At 47.1% G+C, this 21,894-nt stretch overlaps 1 protein-coding gene across 1 annotated transcript in view; it reads left to right on the top strand.

The window, feature by feature from the left end:
- LOC142464209 (catalase) overlaps positions 1-17,165 on the top strand; it is a 31,208-nt gene extending 14,043 nt beyond the window's left edge. The window contains exons 6-13 of the mRNA XM_075567575.1: positions 113-238; positions 9,107-9,298; positions 9,832-9,984; positions 10,336-10,474; positions 11,582-11,712; positions 12,272-12,379; positions 12,669-12,755; positions 16,301-17,165. Coding sequence (XP_075423690.1) covers positions 113-238; positions 9,107-9,298; positions 9,832-9,984; positions 10,336-10,474; positions 11,582-11,712; positions 12,272-12,379; positions 12,669-12,755; positions 16,301-16,366 — 1,002 coding nt within the window. The 3' untranslated portion in view covers positions 16,367-17,165. The remainder of the gene's footprint in view (positions 1-112; positions 239-9,106; positions 9,299-9,831; positions 9,985-10,335; positions 10,475-11,581; positions 11,713-12,271; positions 12,380-12,668; positions 12,756-16,300) is intronic.
- The last annotated feature ends 4,729 nt before the right edge of the window (positions 17,166-21,894 follow it).

Raw genomic sequence — 21,894 nt, 5'->3', positions numbered from 1 at the left:
ACACCGAACAGACTACAAACCTTTCCCTTTTGCATCCTGATAGAGCGGTTGTTACTTTTTTCTTGATCCTCCTGCGTTTATGGAAACCTGTTTTTTTTTTTTTTTCCTCCAGGTCTCCTTCTTGTTTTCGGACCGTGGGATCCCGGACGGTCACCGCCACATGAATGGCTACGGCTCGCACGCTTTCAAACTGGTCAACACCAGAGGAGAGGCCGTGTACTGTAAATTCCATTACAAGGTACGTGCTGCATGTCAGTGTAAGGTCTCCTGCGGAGGAGAGGCCGTGTACTGTAAATTCCATTACAAGGTACGTGCTGCATGTCAGTGTAAGGTCTCCTGAGGAGGAGAGGCCGTGTACTGTAAATTCCATTACAAGGTACGTGCTGCATGTCAGTGTAAGGTCTCCTGAGGAGGAGAGGCCGTGTACTGTAAATTCCATTACAAGGTACGTGCTGCATGTCAGTGTAAGGTCTCCTGAGGAGGAGATGCCGTGTACGAGAGGGATGAGAGCGGTACAGGGGCGAGAGTTTGTGAACCACTCGGGATTTTCACACATCTCAAACCTAAAATGTTGTTAGAGAAAGTGCAGAGAAGAGCCACCAAATTAATAAAGGGGATGGACAATCTGATTGATGAGGAGAGGCTAGCTAAATTAGATTTATTTACATTAGAAAAGAGGAGTCTAAGATGGGATACGATAACTATATACAAATATATTCAGGGACAGTACAAGGAGCTTTCAAAAGAACTATTCATCCCACGGGCAAAACAAAGGACTCGGGGCTATCCCTTTAGGTGAGAGGAAAGGAGATTTCACCAGCAACAAAGGAAAGGGATCTTTACAGTAAGGGCAGTTCAAATGTAGAATTCATTACCCATGGAGACTGATGGCAGATACAATAGATTTGTTTGAAAAAAGGTAGGACATCTTTTTAGAAAGGAAAGGTATACAGGGATATACCAAATAAGTAAACATGGGAAGGATGTTGATCCAGGGATTAATCCGATTGCCAATTCTTGGAGTTGGGAAGGAATTTATTTTTCCATTTAAGAGATATCGTTGGTATGACACTGGGGTTTTTGTTTGCCTTTCTCTGGATCAATAAGTAAGTATAGATATAGGATAAAGTATCTGTTGTCTAAATTTAGCATAGGTTGAACTTGATGGACGTACGTCTTTTTTTCAACCTCATCAACTATGTAATTTTAATCAAAGTCCTAATAACAGATCAAACTAACCTGATCAAACAAATAATACAAGGACATGATACTTTTTGAACATTTATTTATTCACAAATGATTCAACATTCAATATCCATGTGTGAGAAAGTATGTGAACCTTTAGGCCTCGGGCATGGTCACGCTTATGCGCTGACCCGTGCTGAGGCGTGCTCTCGCTTACCAGTGAGCCCCTGCAGCAGCAATGAGAGCAGCTTTAGTAGGGGCTCGCCTTCGCTTCCGCAAGCGTAGGTCTTATCCAGATTTTAGATTTCGCGCTCATGGGAGCGCAGAGCCGGTCACGTGAGCGGTTCGCCCAATGAGGGCGAACCAGCTCCGTGACGTCACTGGCCCGCCCCCGGACGTCGTGCTAACCAAGGCCAGGGAAAGCACCCGCTTTCCCTCAGCCTCAGCGCGCCTCCGCACGGGCTGAGTCACGATGGACTCAGCTTTAGGTTCAGTACCTGGCGGCGACCCCTTGAGCAGCAATGACTTTAGCTAAGAGTTTCCTGTAACTGCTGGTCAGTCTCACACATCGGGTTTGGGGAATTTTGTCCCATTCCTCCTTACAGAACTGCTTCAACTCAGTGCCATTTGAGGGCTTACTTGCACGGACAGCTCGCTTCAGGTCCTGCCACACCATTTCAATGGGGTTTAGATCCGGACTTTGACTAGGCCATCCTAAAACGCAGATTTTCTTCTGCAGCCATTCTTCTGTAGATCTGCTTGTATGTTTAGGATCATTGTCTTTCTGCATCACCCACTTTGGCTTCAGCTCATGGACGGCTGGCCTGACATTCTCCTCTCGAATCTTCTGATACAAAGCAGAATTCATGGTGGTCAGTGATGGCAAGCCATCCAGTACCTGAGGCATCAAAGCAGCCCCAAACCATCACACTCCCACCACCATGCTTGATGGTTGTGATGAGGTTCTTCTGTTCGAATGCAGTTTTGGTTTTCTCCAAACATAACGTTTCTCATTGAGGCCAAAAAGTTCTACCTTTTGAATCGTTTGTCTAGAGAACAAGTGTTCCAGAAGTCTTGTGGATCATCTGTGCTTTTTGGCGAACTTCTGATGGCAGCAATGCTTCTTTTTTTTTTTTTTTTTCTTTTTTTAAAGAGCAGTGATTTCTCTTGGCTATCCTTCCATGAACACCATTCTTGTTCGTTCTCTTTCTGATAGTTTAGTCATGAACACTCACATTAGCCAGGGCGAGAGTGGCCTGCAGATCCTTGGATGTTACTCTGGGATTCTTTGTGACTTCCTGGATGATTTGCCGCTTTGGTCTTGGAGAGATTTTAGTAGGACAAACGCTCCTGGGTAGAGTGACTGGTCTTGAACTTTCTCCATTTGTCTGACAGTGGATTGGTGGGGCCCCAAATCGTTAGCAATGGTTTTGTAACCCTTTCTAGACTGATGAACATCAATAACTGATTTTCTGAGGTCCTTACATTTCTTTTGATCGTGGCATGACGTGTTTTCACACACCTGCATAGTGAAGACCAAATTCGCAAAGGTTCTGATCTGTATATAGGGTGGGGCCTCCCAAACCCACCTGAAGATCTACCTAATTATTTAAACACCTGATTCTAATTATCCCCTGTAATTTAGCTGATAAAACCAGGGTTTTACTTACTTTCTCACGTACCCTGACTTCTTAATAACTCATTGTTTGTCTAATATATCATTTTGTGTCAAAAGACATGAATTGTTTAATATAAATCCTATTGGATATTTAAGAAAAGACTGGTTTTTATTCAAGACTGTTATCATGGAAACTGACATTTCCATAATTATCATTGCGGTCACAAACTTTTTCTCGCCACTGTACAGCAGCGGCAGCTTTTATTCTTACAAATCACCGGCTTGTACCTGGCATGTTCCTGGAATGCCACGCTGTTCACCCGGAGCATGCCGCGCTCCTTTTGCCTTCCCAGCCAGGCGCATGCCCGGCTGACGCGCGGTTGATGTGTTAATTGATAATGGTTCAGGATTTACTAGGCTGCAATGCTTCGCGTACATGTATATATATCTATATGTGTGTGTGTGTTCGACAAACCTATACATTTGCTCGCCCCGGGCGAGTGGATTTAACCCCCGGCCGAGTAAATATTGGCCGAAGCAGCACACGTAGATTTGTCAACCAGTGTGTGTGTCATATATATATATATATATATATATTTATTTATTTATTTATTTAGGGAAATGACATGCAAATGAGCACACAGTGCTAAATGGTTATTGAGGCAAAAAGTGACACTGTGTGCTCATTTGCATGTCATTTCCCAGAATCCCTTGCTGCAGTGGAAGTGCTGTATGCTGGGTGATAATGGGGAAAGGCGGGGTTGCAGACCTGTCTAAGACATGCAGATGAGCATACAGCTATATTTGCATATTTGCTTTCCTGTGGAGGGTTTTTGTCACTTTTTTTACTCACCATAACTTAACTCAGTATTATGGTTTATATATATATATGTGTGTGTGTATATATATGTAGGGATGAATCTCCGGGAAGCGCAGGGATATGTGAAAACAAAAATGTATATAGATAGTGCAATATTGCTGTGACAAATTAAATAAATTGGCTGATCTAATGCAGATATACTCACAAGTGTGAGAAGGTTAAAGGCACATAAAGGTATCTTTCCCAGAGTATGGATGTCACACTGTATTCAGGAAATCAATCTCAGCCCCATATAGAATCCAAGAGACCTTAGAAAAGAAGACTGGACATAGCGCAGACTGTATACCAAGAATTTATAAAAGGTAAGTGAAAGGTATTACACTCACATGATTTCAAAAGTTTAAGAGCATTTCGATCACACGCAGTGGATCTCAGCAGCCGGATAGATGGTGTATCTGGTTCCCCTCCTTCCGTGGCGTGCGTGTCACTGGTTTGCGTTCCAACTGCACAGGAAGTGATGTCATCGGCTTCCAGGGGTTCCGGCCAGTAGTACAAACGTCACTCTACGCGTTTCATCTCATCGATTTCATAACTTAACTCAGTATTATGGTTTATATATATATGTATGTGTGTGTATATATATATATATATATATATATATATATATATATATATATATATATATATATATATGTATATATATATATATATATGTGTGTGTATATATATATATATATGTGTGTGTGTGTGTGTGTGTGTATATATGTGTGTGTATATATATATATATATATATATGTGTGTGTGTGTGTATAATATATATATATATATATATATATATATATATATATATATTGTGTATATATATATATATATATATATTGTGTATATATATATATGTGTGTATATATATTATATATAACAACAACCCCTAACATACACATACAGTACTGTATATGCACATCAATGATACTATAGGCCGGCGGGGGCGAGATGTGTTTGCAGCAGAGAGAGATCCGCTGCTCTCTCTGCGCAAACATCGGCACATTAAAAATTATTTAAAATACATTTTTATTCATAGTGTAGATGTGCAGGGGGTCTCCGGAGCTGAACCGCGTTGGTTTCAGGTCCGGGGACCCCCTGCTCCCCGAGATACAACCCCCTTTATGAGGTGCCGGTATCCCTCTGCATTTAAAGGTCCCGATCACGTGACCGCGGCATGTAAACAAAGCAGAGGGATACCAGCACCCCCTAAAGGGGCCTGTATCTCGGGAAGCAGGGGGTCCCCGGACCTAAAACCACAGCGGTTCAGCTCCGGAGACCCTCTGCACATGTACAGTATAAATAAAACACATATATAAATAAACAATCGTTCCTTACCTTAGCGGCTATGTGCTATGGTAACGAAGCAGCATTTCTGTATTTTAATAATATTGTACAGTGAGCAGGGGGTTCCCTGAGCCAGAAATTAATGCTCAGGGGACCCCCTGCTCCTGCACAATATTATTAAAATACAGAAATGCTGCTTCATTACCATAGCTGATAGCCGCTAAGGCAATGAAGGGGTTAACCCACCGTGCCCGCTTTATTGTGGGTGAAGGGGGTATTTGGCCCTTGGTGTGAGTTTAGGACTTGCGGGGGGGGTTGCGGGTGCACTTAACCCCTTCACGGCCGTAGCAGTTAATACCGCTACGGTCATGAAGGGGTTAACCCCTACCGCTACCCCCCCGCAAAGCCCTAAACAACCACCGTTGGGGCTAATACCCCCTTCACCCACCCCCACTACCCACAATAAAAAAAATTCACACACAGCAGCAGCACAATTAATAAATAAATCTAAATAAATACATGAATATAAATAAATACATTTAAAATACATTTTTATTCCTAGTGTAGATGTGCAGGGGGTCTCCGGAGCTGAACCGCTGTGGTTTTAGGTCCGGGGACCCCCTGCTCCCCGAGATACAGGCCCCTTTAGGGGGTGCCGGTATCCCTCTGCTTGGTTTACAGGCCGCGGTCACGTGATCGGGACCTTTAAATGCAGAGGGATACCGGCACCTCATAAAGGGGGCTGTATCTCGGGGGCTGTATCTGCACATCTACACTATGAATAAAAATGTATTTTAAATAATTTTTAATGTGCCGATGTTTGCGCAGAGAGAGCAGCGGTTCTCTCTCTGCTGCAAACACATCTCGCCAGGGGACGGCCTATAGTATCATTGATGTGCATATACAGTACTGTATGTGTATGTTAGGGGTTATAGGGGTTGTTGTTATACAGTATATACTGTATATATACAATATATACTGTATATATACAGTATATATATACTGCATTACAATTCATGAATTTCTCGGCTTCAAAGACAACAGCTCGCAAACGCCCCCATGCGTTTTTACACGGCATTGCAGTATTGCAGTATTGCAGTATTGCAGCCAGCGGGAATAAAATGCTTAAATCACGGGCGCGATATAACGCAATACACCCCGGGAGAAAACGACACAAAACCGCAGATAACCGGGATACTCCGAAATTCGCGGAGCTAGCCAAGTAAGAATAAAGTTGGTCGGTACTGTATGTTTTGCATGTCAGTGTAAGGTCTCCTGCAGAGGAGAGATGTTCTGCATGTCCGTGTAAGGTCTCCTGCAGAGGAGAGATGTTCTGCATGTCCGTGTAAGGTCTCCTGCAGGGGAGAGATGTTCTGCATGTCCGTGTAAGGTCTCCTGCAGAGGAGAGATGTTCTGCATGTAAGTGTAAGGTCTCCTGCAGAGGATAGATGTTCTGCATGTCAGTGTAAGGTCTCCTGCACAGGAGAGATGCTCTGCATGTCAGTGTAAGGTCTCCTGCATGTCCGTGTAAGGTCTCCTGCAGAGGAGAGATGTTCTGCGTCTCAGTGTAAGGTCTCCTGCACAGGAGAGATGCTCTGCATGTCCGTGTAAGGTCTCCTGCAGGGGAGAGATGTTCTGCATGTCCGTGTAGGGTCTCCTGCAGAGGAGAGATGTTCTCTACAAGTAACAGGGATGGGAGCCCACTCCTACGGTCAAGTTTATAGTCTGAATCTGGGCTTATAGATCGGGGGTTCCCAAGTCCAGACCTAAAGAGCCCTTAGCAGGCTCAGTATTAAGGATATCCCTGCTTCAGCACAGGTGGCTAAATCAAAATGACTGAGCCACCTGTACGGAAGTGTGAATGGCCTTAATACCTGACCTGTTGGGGGCTCTTGAGGTCTGAGTTTGGCCACCCCTTTTATAGATGATTGGATGGCACAGTCACCGTGTCACTACAGTCCTATGTAGGGCCTAAAAAGACTTGTGCCCAGACTCGCTGAGCAGTGATTCCTAACCCCGCGGATGTGCCATGTCTTCGCACCGTTTAGTCATTCTTTTCCTATTTTGTTTATTTTCCTGGGATTTTTCATCCCTACATCAGCCCGATACACATCTTGCTTGATCTTACACTGCTGTGTGTATGTACCAGGGCCACACCTCAAAGACTAAGTAAAACAAAATCTAGTCTCAAATGTTACATCACTGTTACATAAAACACCGTTCTATCTTTGTCACCAGTCACTCTGCTATTTAGTAGGTTTCATCCATCGGCATGAGACTTGGCGCTCAAAAGTTGCTGCTGGAAAAACTCAGTTGGACACGTCGCCACCATCTTTAAATGTCCCAGCTGCCGCTCCTAATGCGAAAGCGCCCGCTAACCAGGACCGTTGTGAACGCGCACCCGGAAATCAGGACACTAGACGGGCGCATTCACGTTCTGAGCAGCGGCGACCGGTATATTTAAAGATGCTCCCGAAATGGCAACAAGAAGCGGCAAGTTTTTCTGGTGGCGACTTGCAATGTGGCGAAGCACCGGTGGTGGTTTGGTCGTGGCGGAGCAACCGCCGTCCATTCCCTTTAAATGTAGGAGTATATGGTGGCTTCCCGTAGGGACTCGAAAGATTGGAGACAAACCGCAGATGTAATTCTCTGTTTATAAGTATCCCATCCACATTCCCACACGTGGGGGGGGGGGGGGTGGAGGTCGCCCCACTTTCCAAAGCCTTATACCCTAGGTTTTAATTAGCCGTTTTTAATAAGTAATTAGAGCTCAACCATTTACAAGTTCAATCTATCTTTCTGTGCCGATTTTGGAAGCAATACGACCGTTGGATGGGGGTCGTATTTATGAGTCTTGGAGAAAACCGCACGGTATATTGGACATGGTCCTGGGTGTTTTGTCTCATTGATTGGGACACAGTATTATTAAAACTTTCCCATATCTCGCCGTTGCCTTTGTATTAATCTTTGTCTGTTTCTATAAACAAAAAAGAAATGTAAAAGCTGTGAAAATGTTACAACAAAAATTTTAGTTATCAAATGAGTTTATTCAGAGTGGAGACGGCTTCAAAACAAAAAGCTCTCCCCCAGATAACACGGTATGCCATTATATTTATACCCTAAAAACTAAAGCTTCACCCCTTTATGGGGGGCTTGCACGTCACTAAATATGACATCATTTTGTAATGCATAACAATACTGGATAAATGTATGTAAGCTAAAAATCATTATGGGGTTAAATGTGATGTCTGTTCAGCCACCTGGCATATTAGTATGAGAAACAGTTTCACTGTAAGAATCTGAGCTTATCTTAGACTGCGCTAACAAGGCTTCTCATAACTTCTGGCCTGTTTACACTTTAATTTGGAATTGATTGGATGAGGAAAGATCAATAAAATCAGCTAGGAGCGAAAACCTTCCATTCCCTGTTTCACACGTTCGTTCACACAGATTTCTTCACATAGAAAGATGACATAAAAACTTACAAAGACAAGACAAGATGGCGGACTAAAATAGTCAAACAAAATGGCTTCTTAGATCCTAATGCTGTTACGTCAGACCCCCTAATGTCTCAACTTTGTCAGAAACCAGTTTAGTAAATCTGACTGTTTAAACCAAACCATTTAGTGCATTTTTTATACCCAGTTAAGCTCCATTAAATAAGGAAAAAAATAACATGTTACCTAAAACCCGTACCGGATGTAATTTTCACTGAAGGTAACTCCTATCCACAAAATACATTTTATGCACAGAACCAACAGCCGTTGTATCCTTCAATAGCAAACGCCTGTCCTGTTGCTGTAACATAGCGTGAGATCACAGTAACGTGGCATTGTCTCCCATCCAGACCCTGAGAAAGGGCTGTGCTTTGGGCCGTGAGCCTTTTCTGGCTCTGCAGTAACACCAAGTTCAATACCAATGTAACGTCCATACGTTAACCTCTTGCAGACTTTAGTGGATATGTGATATTGGGGTAAACGCCGCCTTTTTCCGTCTTACTCCGATTGTCCGTACAAAGGAACTATTGAGCTATTTCAACGAGTAAACTGGGTTAACGTTACATTGACTTTGGTGAATAGTGTTACTAATAACGTGTGTGTGTGTGTGTGTGTGTCTGTGTCACAAATTCTTTGCATGATTGTACTGTGTAATTTCAGACTGACCAAGGCATCAGAAACCTCACCGTGGAAGAAGCAAACCACCTGGCCGCCACTGTCCCCGACTACGGGATTCACGACCTGTATGAAGCCATCGCAACCGGGAACTTCCCATCCTGGTCTTTCTACATCCAAGTCATGACCTTTGAGGAAGCAGAGAAATTCGCGTTTAATCCGTTCGATATGACCAAAGTGAGTTGGGGATTTTTCTCCGGTGAAACCGGGGGCGCCGGCCTTTCTTATTCGGCAGAACATCGGTCTAGTGTTACTAACTATTCACCCGGTTATCCGGTCACACGAGAATGAATTGCAGATAACCCGTTTATCAGTCTCCTGGCACCAAACTCGTGCACAGGGAGAAAAACAATCCCGCTGTTTTCACACTACTTTTGTGATGAATCTGTTTTCTTTGCGCTAATTATTTTGGATATACATTAGCTGTCTTGTCTTTTTGCGGTGATAACGATGTTAAACTCTTATAGCAGTGAAGGGGTTAAGACAGAACAAAATTATGCATTTCTGAGTCTCGAGCATAACGTTTGCCTGCAGTTCTTGTGATTTCGGTTTTGATTGTCCGCTTTTGGGTCAGGGAGCCTCTTGCCTATCGCACTTCCACATGGGAACTGTGTGACTCGCACTGTGCCACGCTATGGAACGCGTTTGCGCCATATCAAGAAACATTGTTAAATGCCATATCGAACGGAACCTTCCTTTTTATGTCCCAGGTCTGGCCCCACGGAGATTATCCGCTCATCCCTGTGGGCAAACTGGTACTGAACCGGAACCCGGTGAATTATTTTGCGGAAGTGGAGCAGATGGCGTTTGACCCGAGTAACATGCCCCCGGGAATTGAGCCGAGCCCCGATAAAATGCTGCAGGTAAGAGGGGGGGTTTCGATGCTGTGGTTTGGGGAAAATAATGCAGAGCGAGAATTCTGTTCCGCAGCGGTGATTGCGAGCTGGCGTTACCCTGTTATAACACCTTAAATACAGCCCAAGTGTGGGAGCGCACGTGACTTATCAAGTGTTTGTCCCGCACTGATGGTAAAAGTAGCAGACCGCGCCCGGGGTTACGTGGGTTGAGTATATTCCACGATGTGAAGAGAGGGTACTTCTCAAAACGTTTAGGGGGTTATTCAATATGTTCTGAAAACGATAGACCCGATCCTTTCGCGTACCCCCTAATTTCTTGTTACATCCGCGCTGTACATAATCCGTAACCTGTTTCAGGGCCGCCTCTTCGCGTACCCGGACACGCACAGACACCGCTTGGGAGCAAATTACCTGCAAATCCCGGTGAACTGCCCGTACAAAGCTCGTGTGGCTAATTACCAGCGGGACGGCCCCATGTGCATGTTTGATAACCAGGGTAAGAACAGAGCTGTTCTGTCATACTGCTACATTATCACTGAGGATGCAATGTAAAACCCCGGAGCAAAGTGCGACGGTACAAGATGATGCAGAGTATCACTGCTTTGTATTCATATTTCTGGAGTATTTCTGCTTTTATACTTTAAATACCCTTTCTGTTTTCTGTTGAGTATAAATATTGCATAAACCGTTGTAAATGTCCCATTTTGTATTGGGTGTGGGGATTTCTTTAGGCTTTCAGTGACTTCGATACAGGTTGTGTTTCCGTTCTGTTATTAATGTAAAATTTACTCTCTTTCCTAAAGAAATCCTACGCCAGATTCCCTAATGAGACAAACCTGCAATTACTGGTCATATGCCCTATATTTTTTTTACACCCTTGGAGCTGAAGATAAATCTTCTATTTCCTTCACCACAGAGCTGCTGTGTGGCTTTGTTTTTCTTAACACCTGCCTGAACCCTCCCCCAAACTCCCCCCCAGCTCATTTCTGGTCCCCCGATTTCTAAAGTACCCCTCCTCCCCCCCACCCCCCAGACTTGTTAATTCGTTTAAAAAAAACAAAAACTTACAATCTGACCGCTGGGTGACATTAGACATCGCGGTCTCTGTAAGTTCTTCTCACTTAGATTGTAAGCTCTTCGGGGCAGGGAAGCCTTTTGCTAAAGTGACTTTTATGTCTGAAGTGCTTATGCCTATTATGTTGTGTATGACTGCTGTGTTTTTTTTGGGGGGGGGTGGCATTTTAGCGCTTGTGCTCTTTTAGTGTACTCTGTACTGGAACAAATTAGCAGTGGGGCACCAATTGCTGTCGGGTCTGATCCTGCGCTGGATCCCATTGTGTGGATAGTTTCAATAGTAGGAAGGCATCAGGCCAGCCGGAACCGAAACGCGTCGGAAATATTCAATTCAAAAACCTGCTGAAATCCTACTATTGAATCTATGAGTACCCTGCCACCCTACTACTGAACCTATACAACTATATACATTTTTTTTAAAATGCTTGGCTTGGGTTGGATTGCTGCTTTATTTCATTGAAGGGTAATGTTTGCTGCTATAACCAGAGCATGGATCATATGGTAACATTGTCTCCCCTTTTACACCTAGGTGGCGCTCCAAACTACTTTCCAAACAGCTTCACCGCCCCTGACAGCCAGCCGCACCTGAGGGAACATAAATTCAGGGTGTCTGCTGATGTGGCACGTTACAACGACAATGACCTTGACAATGTCATGCAGGTAACGAACAGCTTGATGTCGGGATCCACCGTCTAATGTAACATTACTCTTTAAGTCGGCGACGCCTTAATACAGAGGCAGTTCTAATCTTCGTTATACAGCTCGTTACATCATGAGCCAACTGGCTCTTCACTATCTGAGCTGCCAGCCACGTGGCAATCTCCATGATCTGAAGCATGTGCAGCCGGGGTGGAACATGGAAACATTAGCTGCAAGAAGTATTTCCAGCTGACTGTCCCCCTGCAGCAGGATTATATATCGGGCTCCCCAACTCCCCTTTCAATGAATGAGATATTAAAGCAGAAATAAGATGGATCACCTGGTTAACGGTTATATGGATGGGAGTAAAGACATACTACAGCGTAGCACTGGTTTGTGCGCCTGAGCCTTGGTGCTGGAGGCTTTCGTGCCTACAGCACAAAGGGTTAACACCGGAGATGTAGCTGGCAGTCATGTTACAATGTAACAGTCCTGCTGGTAGAACCGTTCTAGTCATTTTGCTCTAGAGGTACAGCCACAAAGTGCTATAAGTGGCTACAACTTCTATACCCTCCCACAGGTGCGGGACTTTTATACTAAAGTGCTGAGCGAGGAGCAGCGTCGGCGTTTGTGCGAGAACATCGCTGGACACCTGAAGGATGCTCAGCTGTTTATTCAGAAGAGAGCAGTAAGTATAGCAATGTTCTGCCTGACCTGAACACAGAACTTGTCATGTCCCCCCACTCCCCCCCCCCCCCCCCAGCGCCTGGGAGCTCCCCCCCTGCTACTTCCCCCTCATTTTGTATCATTGCTTATAAAGTGGAACAAGTAGAACAACAAAGTGGTGCATAAAAAAATATATATATTTGTGCATTTGGAAAGCTTGATAAGAGGCTCGCTGCCTGCATGAGGTGACTATGCAAGATATTCTTATTGCTGATACCATGTGACCCTCAAAATATTCCTCCTTCTCCTAGGTGAAAAACTTCAGTGACGTTCACCCTGAATACGGCTCGCGTATCCAGGCCCTGCTGGATAAATACAATGCTGAGGACCGAAAGAAGGTACAGTTCCCTTTAAATCGGATGCCTGCAACACGCTGCTTGTCATGTAATGCAGATGCCCGTGGCTCTGCAGGGTTACTGACCCTTCTAGCGGGGAAGGGGTTAACTTGATGTGACATTATCCATCTCATTTTTTCTTCTGCAATTTTTGCAGCTTACTTCAGCTCGCGCCGTATTTCCTATTTTCCCAATTCTTTTCCCGCCTTTTGCAAGTCTTCCTATAATAATATTTTGCACGTGAGTTCGGTCATTACGGTCCCTCCTGGCAGTCGTTGGACTCGGAGCAGAGTCTTGCACAGAAGTTCCATCTCGGGTTTCTTATCGCCGTCCCGAGAGATCCCCAGTGTGGCCCTGATGTGATTACAGCATTAAAGCCTGGGTTGGATGGGCTTGTGATCTACAGCAGCGGTTCCGAACTCCTGTCCTCCAGAACCTCCAACAGGTATTAAGGATATCCCTGCTTCAGCGCAGGTGGTGCAGTCAAAATTGACGGTGCACCTGTGCTGAAGCAGGGATATCCTTAATACTTGTTGGGGGTTCTTGAGAACTGGAGTTGGAACCGCTGCTCTAGACCGATTAACCTTCCTAAGGCAGCGTTTATAGTGCCGGCGACGCGACCGATGACGTCGCTGTCGCCACTGGCGAAAGTGGGTTTGGAGCAACGTCGTTGGCGACAAGGCCAGTAACGTCATGAAGGCGGAGTGCAGTAGGCGCTCTGTGATTGGTGTAGAGACGGTTACATGTGGCGACTGTCTCTCCCAAAATAAAATTTCAATGGCTTCAAAAAAATTTGCAGCTCCGGCGCACTTACTATAAGCGCTTGCGACAGATCCAATGTATATTGTTTAGTCTGGTATAGGGTGACCAGGTGTCCCGGTTTTGCCGGGACAGTCCCGTTTTTTTCTCCCTTGTCCCGGTTGCTGGTCCGTCCCGGTAATGTCCCGGATTTTCTCCCTGGTCCCGTTTTCTGTGTCGGCGCTGCACGAGTCGGCGGCGAGGAGGAGGATGCGGCGGCAGCAGCGGGTATTTTGAGAATACCTGGGGGTTGGGCTTCTTTAGTTAAACATGCTGGGCCGCAGGGGATTGGATGGGATGCTGGGGGCGGGGCTCTAGAATGCCGGGCCGCAGGGGATTGGATGAGATGCCGGGGCGGGGCTTTGTCAAAAAAAGCAGTCGCAGGGCCGGCCACGTGGCCTCCCGCTCTCCCTTGCCTTCCCTCCCCCGGCACTCTGGCTGCACGGCCTTCCCTCCCCCGGCACTCTGGCTGCACGGCCTTCCCTCCCCCGGCACTCTGGCTGCACGGCCTTCCCTCCCCCGGCACTCTGGCTGCACGGCCTTCCCTCCCCCGGCACTCTGGCTGCACGGCCTTCCCTCCCCCGGCACTCTGGCTGCACGGCCTTCCCTCCCCCGGCACTCTGGCTGCACGGCCTTCCCTCCCCCGGCACTCTGGCTGCACGGCCTTCCCTCCCCCGGCACTCTGGCTGCACGGCCTTCCCTCCCCCGGCACTCTGGCTGCACGGCCTTCCCTCCCCCGGCACTCTGGCTGCACGGCCTTCCCTCCCCCGGCACTCTGGCTGCACGGCCTTCCCTCCCCCGGCACTCTGGCTCCCCGGCCTTCCCTCCCCCGGCACTCTGGCTCCCCGGCCTTCCCTCCCCCGGCACTCTGGCTCCCCGGCCTTCCCTCCCCCGGCACTCTGGCGCCCCAGCCCTCCCTCTGGCTCCCGGGTCCTTCCTCTGGCTCCCCGGCTCTCCCTCCGGCACCCGCCCCCCGGCTCTCCCTCCAAGGCATCTCGGCTTTCCCTCCCCCTGGCTTGCTCTCCCCCTGGCACCCCGGCTCGCTCCCCCCCCCCCCCCCAAGAGCCCGCTCACACCCGTTTGCTAGCAGTGCTGCTAGTGAGCGCGTGCCGAATCAGCCGAACCTGCAGCAATCTGAGGTAGGATATGGGGGGAGAGGGCTGTAAGATGCAGGGGTGGGGGGAGAGAGATGGAAGATGCAAGGGTAGGGGAAGAGAGATGGAAGATGCAGGGGTGGGAGGAGAGAGATAGAAGATGCAGGGGTGGGAGGAGAGAGATGGAAGATGCAGGGGTGGGGGGAGAGAGATGGGAGATGCTGGGGTGGGGGGAGAGAGATGGGAGATGCTGGGGTGGGAGGAGAGAGATAGAAGATGCAGGGGTGGGAGGAGAGAGATGGAAGATGCAGGGGTGGGGGGAGAGAGCTGGAAGATGCAGGGGTGGGGGGAGAGAGATGGGAGATGCTGGGGTGGGGGGAGAGAGATGGGAGATGCTGGGGTGGGAGGAGAGAGATGGAAGATGCAGGGGTGGGAGGAGAGAGATGGAAGATGCAGGGGTGGGGGGAGAGAGCTGGAAGATGCAGGGGTGGGGGGAGAGCTGGAAGATGCAGGGGTGGGGGGAAAGCTGGAAGATGCAGGGGTGGGGGAGAGAGATGGGAGATGCTGGGGTGGGGGGAGAGAGATGGGAGATGCTGGGGTGGGGGGAGAGAGATGGGAGATGCTGGGGTGGGGGGAGAGATGGGAGATGCTGGGGTGGGGGGAGAGAGATGGGAGATGCAGGGGTGGGGGGAGAGAGATGGGAGATGCAGAGGAGGGGGGTAGAGACCTGTGCGGCACAATTTTTTAAAATATTTATGGGGAGTGGAAGTCTTTTAAAAATGTATTGGCGGGGTCGGGTATTTTTATTATGTATTGCGGGGTGGGGTTTTTTGGTATGTATTTTGTGGGGATTGAGTGAGCAGAGTGGGGTAATTGATGGAAGGTAGGGGTGAGTGAGAGGAGAGAGGGGGAGTGAGTGAGGAAAAGAAGGGAGTAAGACAGGGGAGATAAATACATGTGAGGCGGAAGTGGGGAAGAGTGAGTGAGACGGAGGGGAGAGAGAAATTCATGGGTAGAGGGTGGAAAATAAAGGGGGCTCGTGAGGTGTGAAATTAACCTAAGGCCTCGGACATGGTGATAAGAAGAGCGCTGAGCAGCACTGACGCTCATGCTCTCCTGCTCAAGCAGGAGCTTTTTTGTGTCCTTGCATGAGCGTCAGTGTGCGCGCTTGGGAGCCGGGGCTAGCGCGCCGACGTCACGGACTGCCATTGGCTTTTGGCAGTCACGTGACAGGCCCTGCGCTTCCCTCAGCGGAAAAACGTAAATTTGTCTGTCGGCTGCAATTCCACACGCCTGCGGAGGCGCCGTCTAAAGCCATGTTGATGGGGATAATGTTTCCCCTCAGCGCGGTTCAGCACGGTCTTTTTGACCATGGCCCCCCCGCCGGGCGCGCGTGCCACAGTGAAGACTGGGGACTCAGCCTTATGGTGATGAGGCATCACGTGATGCCTCATTGTCGTGGCAACATGTCACCGCCTGACGTTAGTGTCTTGTTGTCATGGCAACGGGGGCGTGATGTACATTGTTTTATAAATAATTTTTTTAAGTGTCCCGGTTTTTCATTTTGAAAATCTGGTCACCCTAGTGTGGTACCACGCACTAAAGCCTGGTACCACGCACTAAAGCCTGGTTTGACTGTTTTCCTTTATTTTATAGAGATCTGTGAAGACCTACACCCAGCATTCCTCTTACGTGACTGCCAAGGACAAGTCCAACCTGTGATCTTTTGCTGGAATAATCATCCGTCCACAAGCTTACATTTACCTCGCCTACAACTGTGGCGCATAGCTCCGAAAATGTACCAAAAATCCGCGCCAGACCGCATCTTCCGGCTAATTCTTCTGATGGCAGACTAATTAATACGATTTGTACTAGATAAGTGTTCAAATGCTACTAATGGTCACTAAATGGTTCTGATGAGACGTTTTTGCTACTTGCATGTTCAGTGATTTTATGGGGGGTTTTTTGTTTTAGAAAATAACGAGTTGTAATATTCAATGTCAACACTAAAAAATGCTTAACTGTGAAACTGATGGTTAAAACACTTCAGTTCTATAATTTCATCTGACATTAAAAAAAAATCTTTTTTAATAACTAGCCATGCTTATCCAACCGTGGATAAATGGAAAGCAGAATATGCCGTTTTTACATTTCATAAGCATCAGATACGTGGAATTTTTTTGCGCCTGTAGGTGTGACCTTCCAGTGCCTTATAATAAATAAATAAATCTCGCTAATGGCAAGAAGTGCAGGTCAGAAGATGACATTGTTATGTTTAGTTTTCCAATGTCGAAGTGCGACAGGGAAACTCTTCTCCTGCTCTGTGTCAGAGGCGTGTGACACATGCAGAGGCTTCTGGGACTGCAGGTTCATTAGAGACGCAGAACGGTGGGTATAGCTGCCCGGCCGTTTCGGTTTGGGATGTATGATGTATGATGTGTGACGCAGAGCGTTGGGAGATGCTCGCACCCGCGATGCTGTGATTTCTTTGCTGCAATAAACCGGCCTGCAGTTAACACAATCTGTGTCTTTATTTATAAGCACAAATACATTTTCTTTTCCGCATTCGGTGAAGGTAATATTGTTTTGCCCCTGGGACAACTAGCCACGGATGTTTCGTGGCTGCCGCAGGTAATCGTTACCCTGACCTTTAACTCCTAGCTATGTCACTGGAGGCAAGGACTAACACCAGGGATCAATATCGCCAGACAGAAACACGAGTTTATACAATTAATTGGAAAAGTGTATCCACAACAGTACAAATACAGACAACACCCATAACTAAACTGGGGATACCCTGCAGGCGTAGTTACTTCTTGCATAGGTTTCCCCCTGTTCTGCTTCCTGCACAGGGCCTACTTGTCAGGCCTGAGACCAGCACTGGAGCTTTCCACCTGAACTCGGAACTAGAGCCAGAGCTACAGCCAAGATAAACTAACCAGGGGTCTCTACCCCCCCCCCCCCACATGTTTACCCCAGCCCACCAGATTGCAACACTCAGGGCCAGGTGCTGCCTACATGTCCAGGCCCTGATTGGTGGATAGGAACTGCAACATAACATTTGCAACATAAACTTACAGGAGAAGGTCCCAGCCAACATCTGCCACACATTAACCCCCTGATTCCTGAGGTGCTGGAACCAAGTAAAATACAGAACATGAAATACAATACCAATGTATTACTGACAGGTAGGGGTAATGGCAGACTTAACCGTTTATTAGCAGCAGCCATATTTACCCCCTACTGTCACACCATAACACCTACATCAGGGCTGAAACATCATCTAAATGGCCCTTTCTGATATTGGATCATGTTTGGTGTCCTGTGGTGCTGCAGTAACTCCTTTACTGGCCTTGCTGGGACTGTTGGACACAGCTGTACTGGCTTTCAGGGTGATAGCTAGTTCTTTCTCACTCTGGTGTCGGCGCCTCCGTCTTCTGCAGGCCCCAGGAGAGCTGGAGGCAATCCGCGCAGAAGAACTCTCTCCTACTCCCCCTGATAGGCTGCAAACTCAGGCAGGCGTATGTTTATAACAGGAACAGTCTTTATTCTTGCAGCATACACTGGATACACCGCATACTCTCTGGTCTCCAGCCTCTGGGTGGTACCTGGACTCACACTCCCAGCCTTGGGCACCAAGGGCTGCCTAGCTCTTTCTTTACTCCCTGATAGAGTAAGTGGTATAGTCCTCACACCCACTTACGGTTGCCAGGTGTCCGGTATTTGGTTACTCTGTGCGTACGTGCGTACGTACAGTACATGCAGTACTGACAACTTTGTTTAATTGCTCACTCGCCCTCACTTTTCTTTTACTATACTAACATTCTTCCCATTTTCAAGATCTATTAAAAATAACCCGCATTGTAAATTCTCAGGAAGGTTCCATAACTCAGCTCTCATCCCAGCAGCATTGCAATCTCTGCAGCACCCTTACTTACTGATCTCATCCCAGCAGCATTGCAATCTCTGCAGCACCCTTACTTACTGATCATCCCAGCAGCATTGCAATCTCTGCAGCACCCTTACTTACTGATCATCCCAGCAGCATTGCAATCTCTGCAGCACCCTTACTTACATATCTCAGCCCTCATCCCAGCAGCATTGCAATCTCTGCAGCACTCTTACTTACTGATCTCAGCTCTCATCCCAGCAGCATTGTAATCTCTGCAGCACCCTTACTTACTGATCTCAGCTCTCATCCCAGCAGCATTGCAATCTCTGCAGCACCCTTACTTACAGATCATCCCCAAGAAGGCAGAGCAGGTTACTTATTCACTGGAATGATTTAATATGCAATTTAATGCTGGATTTTGAAGTCTAAAATTGAAAGCCACTGTACTGATAAAGAGGGGAGAGAGAGAGGATGAGGAGGTTTTCAACAATCTTGGAATTTGTGGGAGCAGCAGTAAGATCAGTATTGCTCGCCATGTACAGTATGACTGCAGGTCAGTTATGTATAAATGATCTGACCATTACGTCATTTGTTCTAAATTTCACTCCAACCATGCACTTAATTTGCACCATTTCATATTCTATTTCCTAAAACAATCCTCGGAAGAGCGCTCCCTCCCAAAACTCCACCCCAGATTTTTTACGAAATAGAATATAAATTGGTGCAAATTGGTGAATACTTGGAGTGAAATTTAGAACAAATAACATAAGTCGGGTCATTTATAAATAACATTCTTCCCCACCAACGATTCTCGAGTGCGTCGCACCTTTCACCATTGTGTCCAGTATTTTTGGACAAGCCACCTGGCCACCCTAGTCACACGCCATGTTTCCTGAACATTTACTCAAACTGATTCCCTTACATTGTTCTTCCTCCCCCTTCTCTTCACCCTTCCATCCTCTTCCCCCCATCTCTTTTCCCCCTCCCCTTCCTCCTCTTTCACCTCCCTTTCCTCCTCCTCTTTCACCCTTCCTTCTTCCCCCCCCTCCTCTTTCACCTTTCTTCCTCCTCTTTCCCCCCTCCCCCTCTTTCACCCATCCTTCTCTTCCCCCCTCCTCCTCTTTCACCCTTCCTCCTCTTTCCCCTTCCCCCCCCTCTCCCTCTTTCACCTTTCCTTCTCCTATTTCCCCCTCCACCTTCCCCCCCTCCTCATCTTTTCCCCCTCCATCTCTTCCCCCCTTTTCCTCCACCCCTATCCCTCCATCTCCTCTTTCCCCCTCCTCTTCCTCCCCTCTTTCACCCCTCCTCTTCCCCCCCTCCATCTCCTCCCTACCCATCTCCTCTTCCTCCCCTCCTCTTTCACCCCCTCTTCTTTCCCTACCCTCCACCTCCCTACTCCAGCTCTTCTTTTCCTCCCCCTCCTTCATCCCTCCCCCTTCATCTCCTCTTTCCCCCTTCCCCTTCCCCATCTCCTCTTTCCTCTTTGCCTCTCCCCCCCCCCGTCTCCTCTTTCCTCTTTGCCTCTCCCCCCCCCATCTCCTCTTTTCTCCCCCCCCCCCCATCTCCTCTTTTCTCCCCCCCCCCCCCATCTCCTCTTTTCTCCCCCCCCCCCCCCCATCTCCTCTTTCCTCTTCTCCCTGCCCCTCCTCTTTCCTCCTGGCCCTCATGTGATGTTCAGTTACTCCCCAAGTAGCCAACTGATAAATCAATCATTTCTCCCCAGCAATGTGTGTGTATTCCTTGGCAAACAGTTACAGATGTAGGGGCCTATGCAGAGAGCAGCGCTAGTATAAATTGGAGAGTTTAAGAAAAAGTAGCTTTAATGGAGAGTTTTATTCTCCATATGCAGAAATGGGCAAAATCCGCTATTTTTAGCATTACTGCATGTGGAGAATTGTAAATGAGGAGATGCGCGCAGCTGAAAGGGAGAAAAAAAAAATCGCGCATTTTTTTTTTTTTCCCTATAGCCGGCGAGCTCCTGCTTCTTGCCAACTTTAGTTGGCGGAGAAAATTGAAGAAAATCGCGCCAAAAACAGCCGCTAGATGGCGAGCGCACCTTTCTGAATTTGGATATTTTTCAGACTGGCGAGATGTAGTTTCTCGCCAGCCGCGCGGCGAGATTTTCAAATAGAAAAAAAAAATGGCGCTTTTTTCCTACCTCGCTATTTTCAGCTGTTTTTTGCGCGATTTTCGCCGGAAAATGGCGAGATTGTAAATAGGGCCTCATGCAGAGAGCAGCGCTATGTCTCGCATAAACTTGTCAACGAAAGCCCAACGGAGTCTAACTGGCTTTGTTTGAGAAAGATTGTGTTCCCCTCATATATTTATTTGTATCCTGTGACGATGAACACGCTGTTTGTTCTCTGGGTCTGCCGAATTCATACTTATCAGATCATTCTTTTATTTTATAATGATGACTTTAGAATAACTTTGCAAACCAAAATAATGTACCTATGGATTTAAGGGCTGAGTCTGATCAAAAGAAATGGCATACGGATTATTAAAAAAAAAAACCTGAGTTTTGTTTACAATAGAAATGTTAAATGTTATATATATATATATATATATATATAGATATATATATATATATATATCTATATATATATATATATATATATATATATACAGTGTTCGACAAACCTATACATTTGCACGCCCCGGGCGAGTGGATTTAACATCGTGGCGAGCTCCTTGGTTGTCGACCACTGTATATATATATATGTAACGGGTATTCCACCCCACCCAATCTCATATATAGTGTGGGTGAGTAGAACATGCGGTGTTACCGGTGTGGTGCGTATACCTGCAGGCTCACAGGAAGTCTGAGCCTCCGCTAGTGAGAGCCTGGGGTGAATCCTCTGGAACGAATCTTCTTTCAGCGCCTCTTCTTTCAGCGCCTCCACCTGTGTAGGATTCTATGGAAGTGTAGAATGACCCTACATAGGAACCCAATCAGAAACCACACACACAGTGATTATATAACTAAGGACTTTACTAACGAATAATAATGATAACCTGTGTCTCTCTCACGGTGAGACACTAACAGTGACGTCTCGCAGGACGATTCCCAAACACTAGGTGATCCCACCCAGTGTCCCAAGAACCCCACCCAATGTCCCGTACTCCTACAGAGATAGTCAATGGGTGACTGCGCAGTCACTAAGAACCTCTAGGCCTGTTGGTGCACATGTGATGGTATAATACCTGCCGAGCACTCCGGTGCTCGGGTCAGCAACAAACTTCTCAAAGGGTCAGACGTGTGATGAGCCCGTCTGATCCTCCAACCGAACTCCTTACACGTGCGGACCACTAGGGCGGTCCCACTCTGGAATCGTCTCTGTGGACCCCAACGTGGGTC

The sequence above is a fragment of the Ascaphus truei genome, chromosome 12 (assembly GCF_040206685.1).
Source record: "Ascaphus truei isolate aAscTru1 chromosome 12, aAscTru1.hap1, whole genome shotgun sequence".
Lineage (NCBI taxonomy): Eukaryota > Metazoa > Chordata > Amphibia > Anura > Ascaphidae > Ascaphus > Ascaphus truei.
Note: the sequence above shows the minus strand (reverse complement) of the source record. Positions and strands in the feature narration are given on the sequence as shown.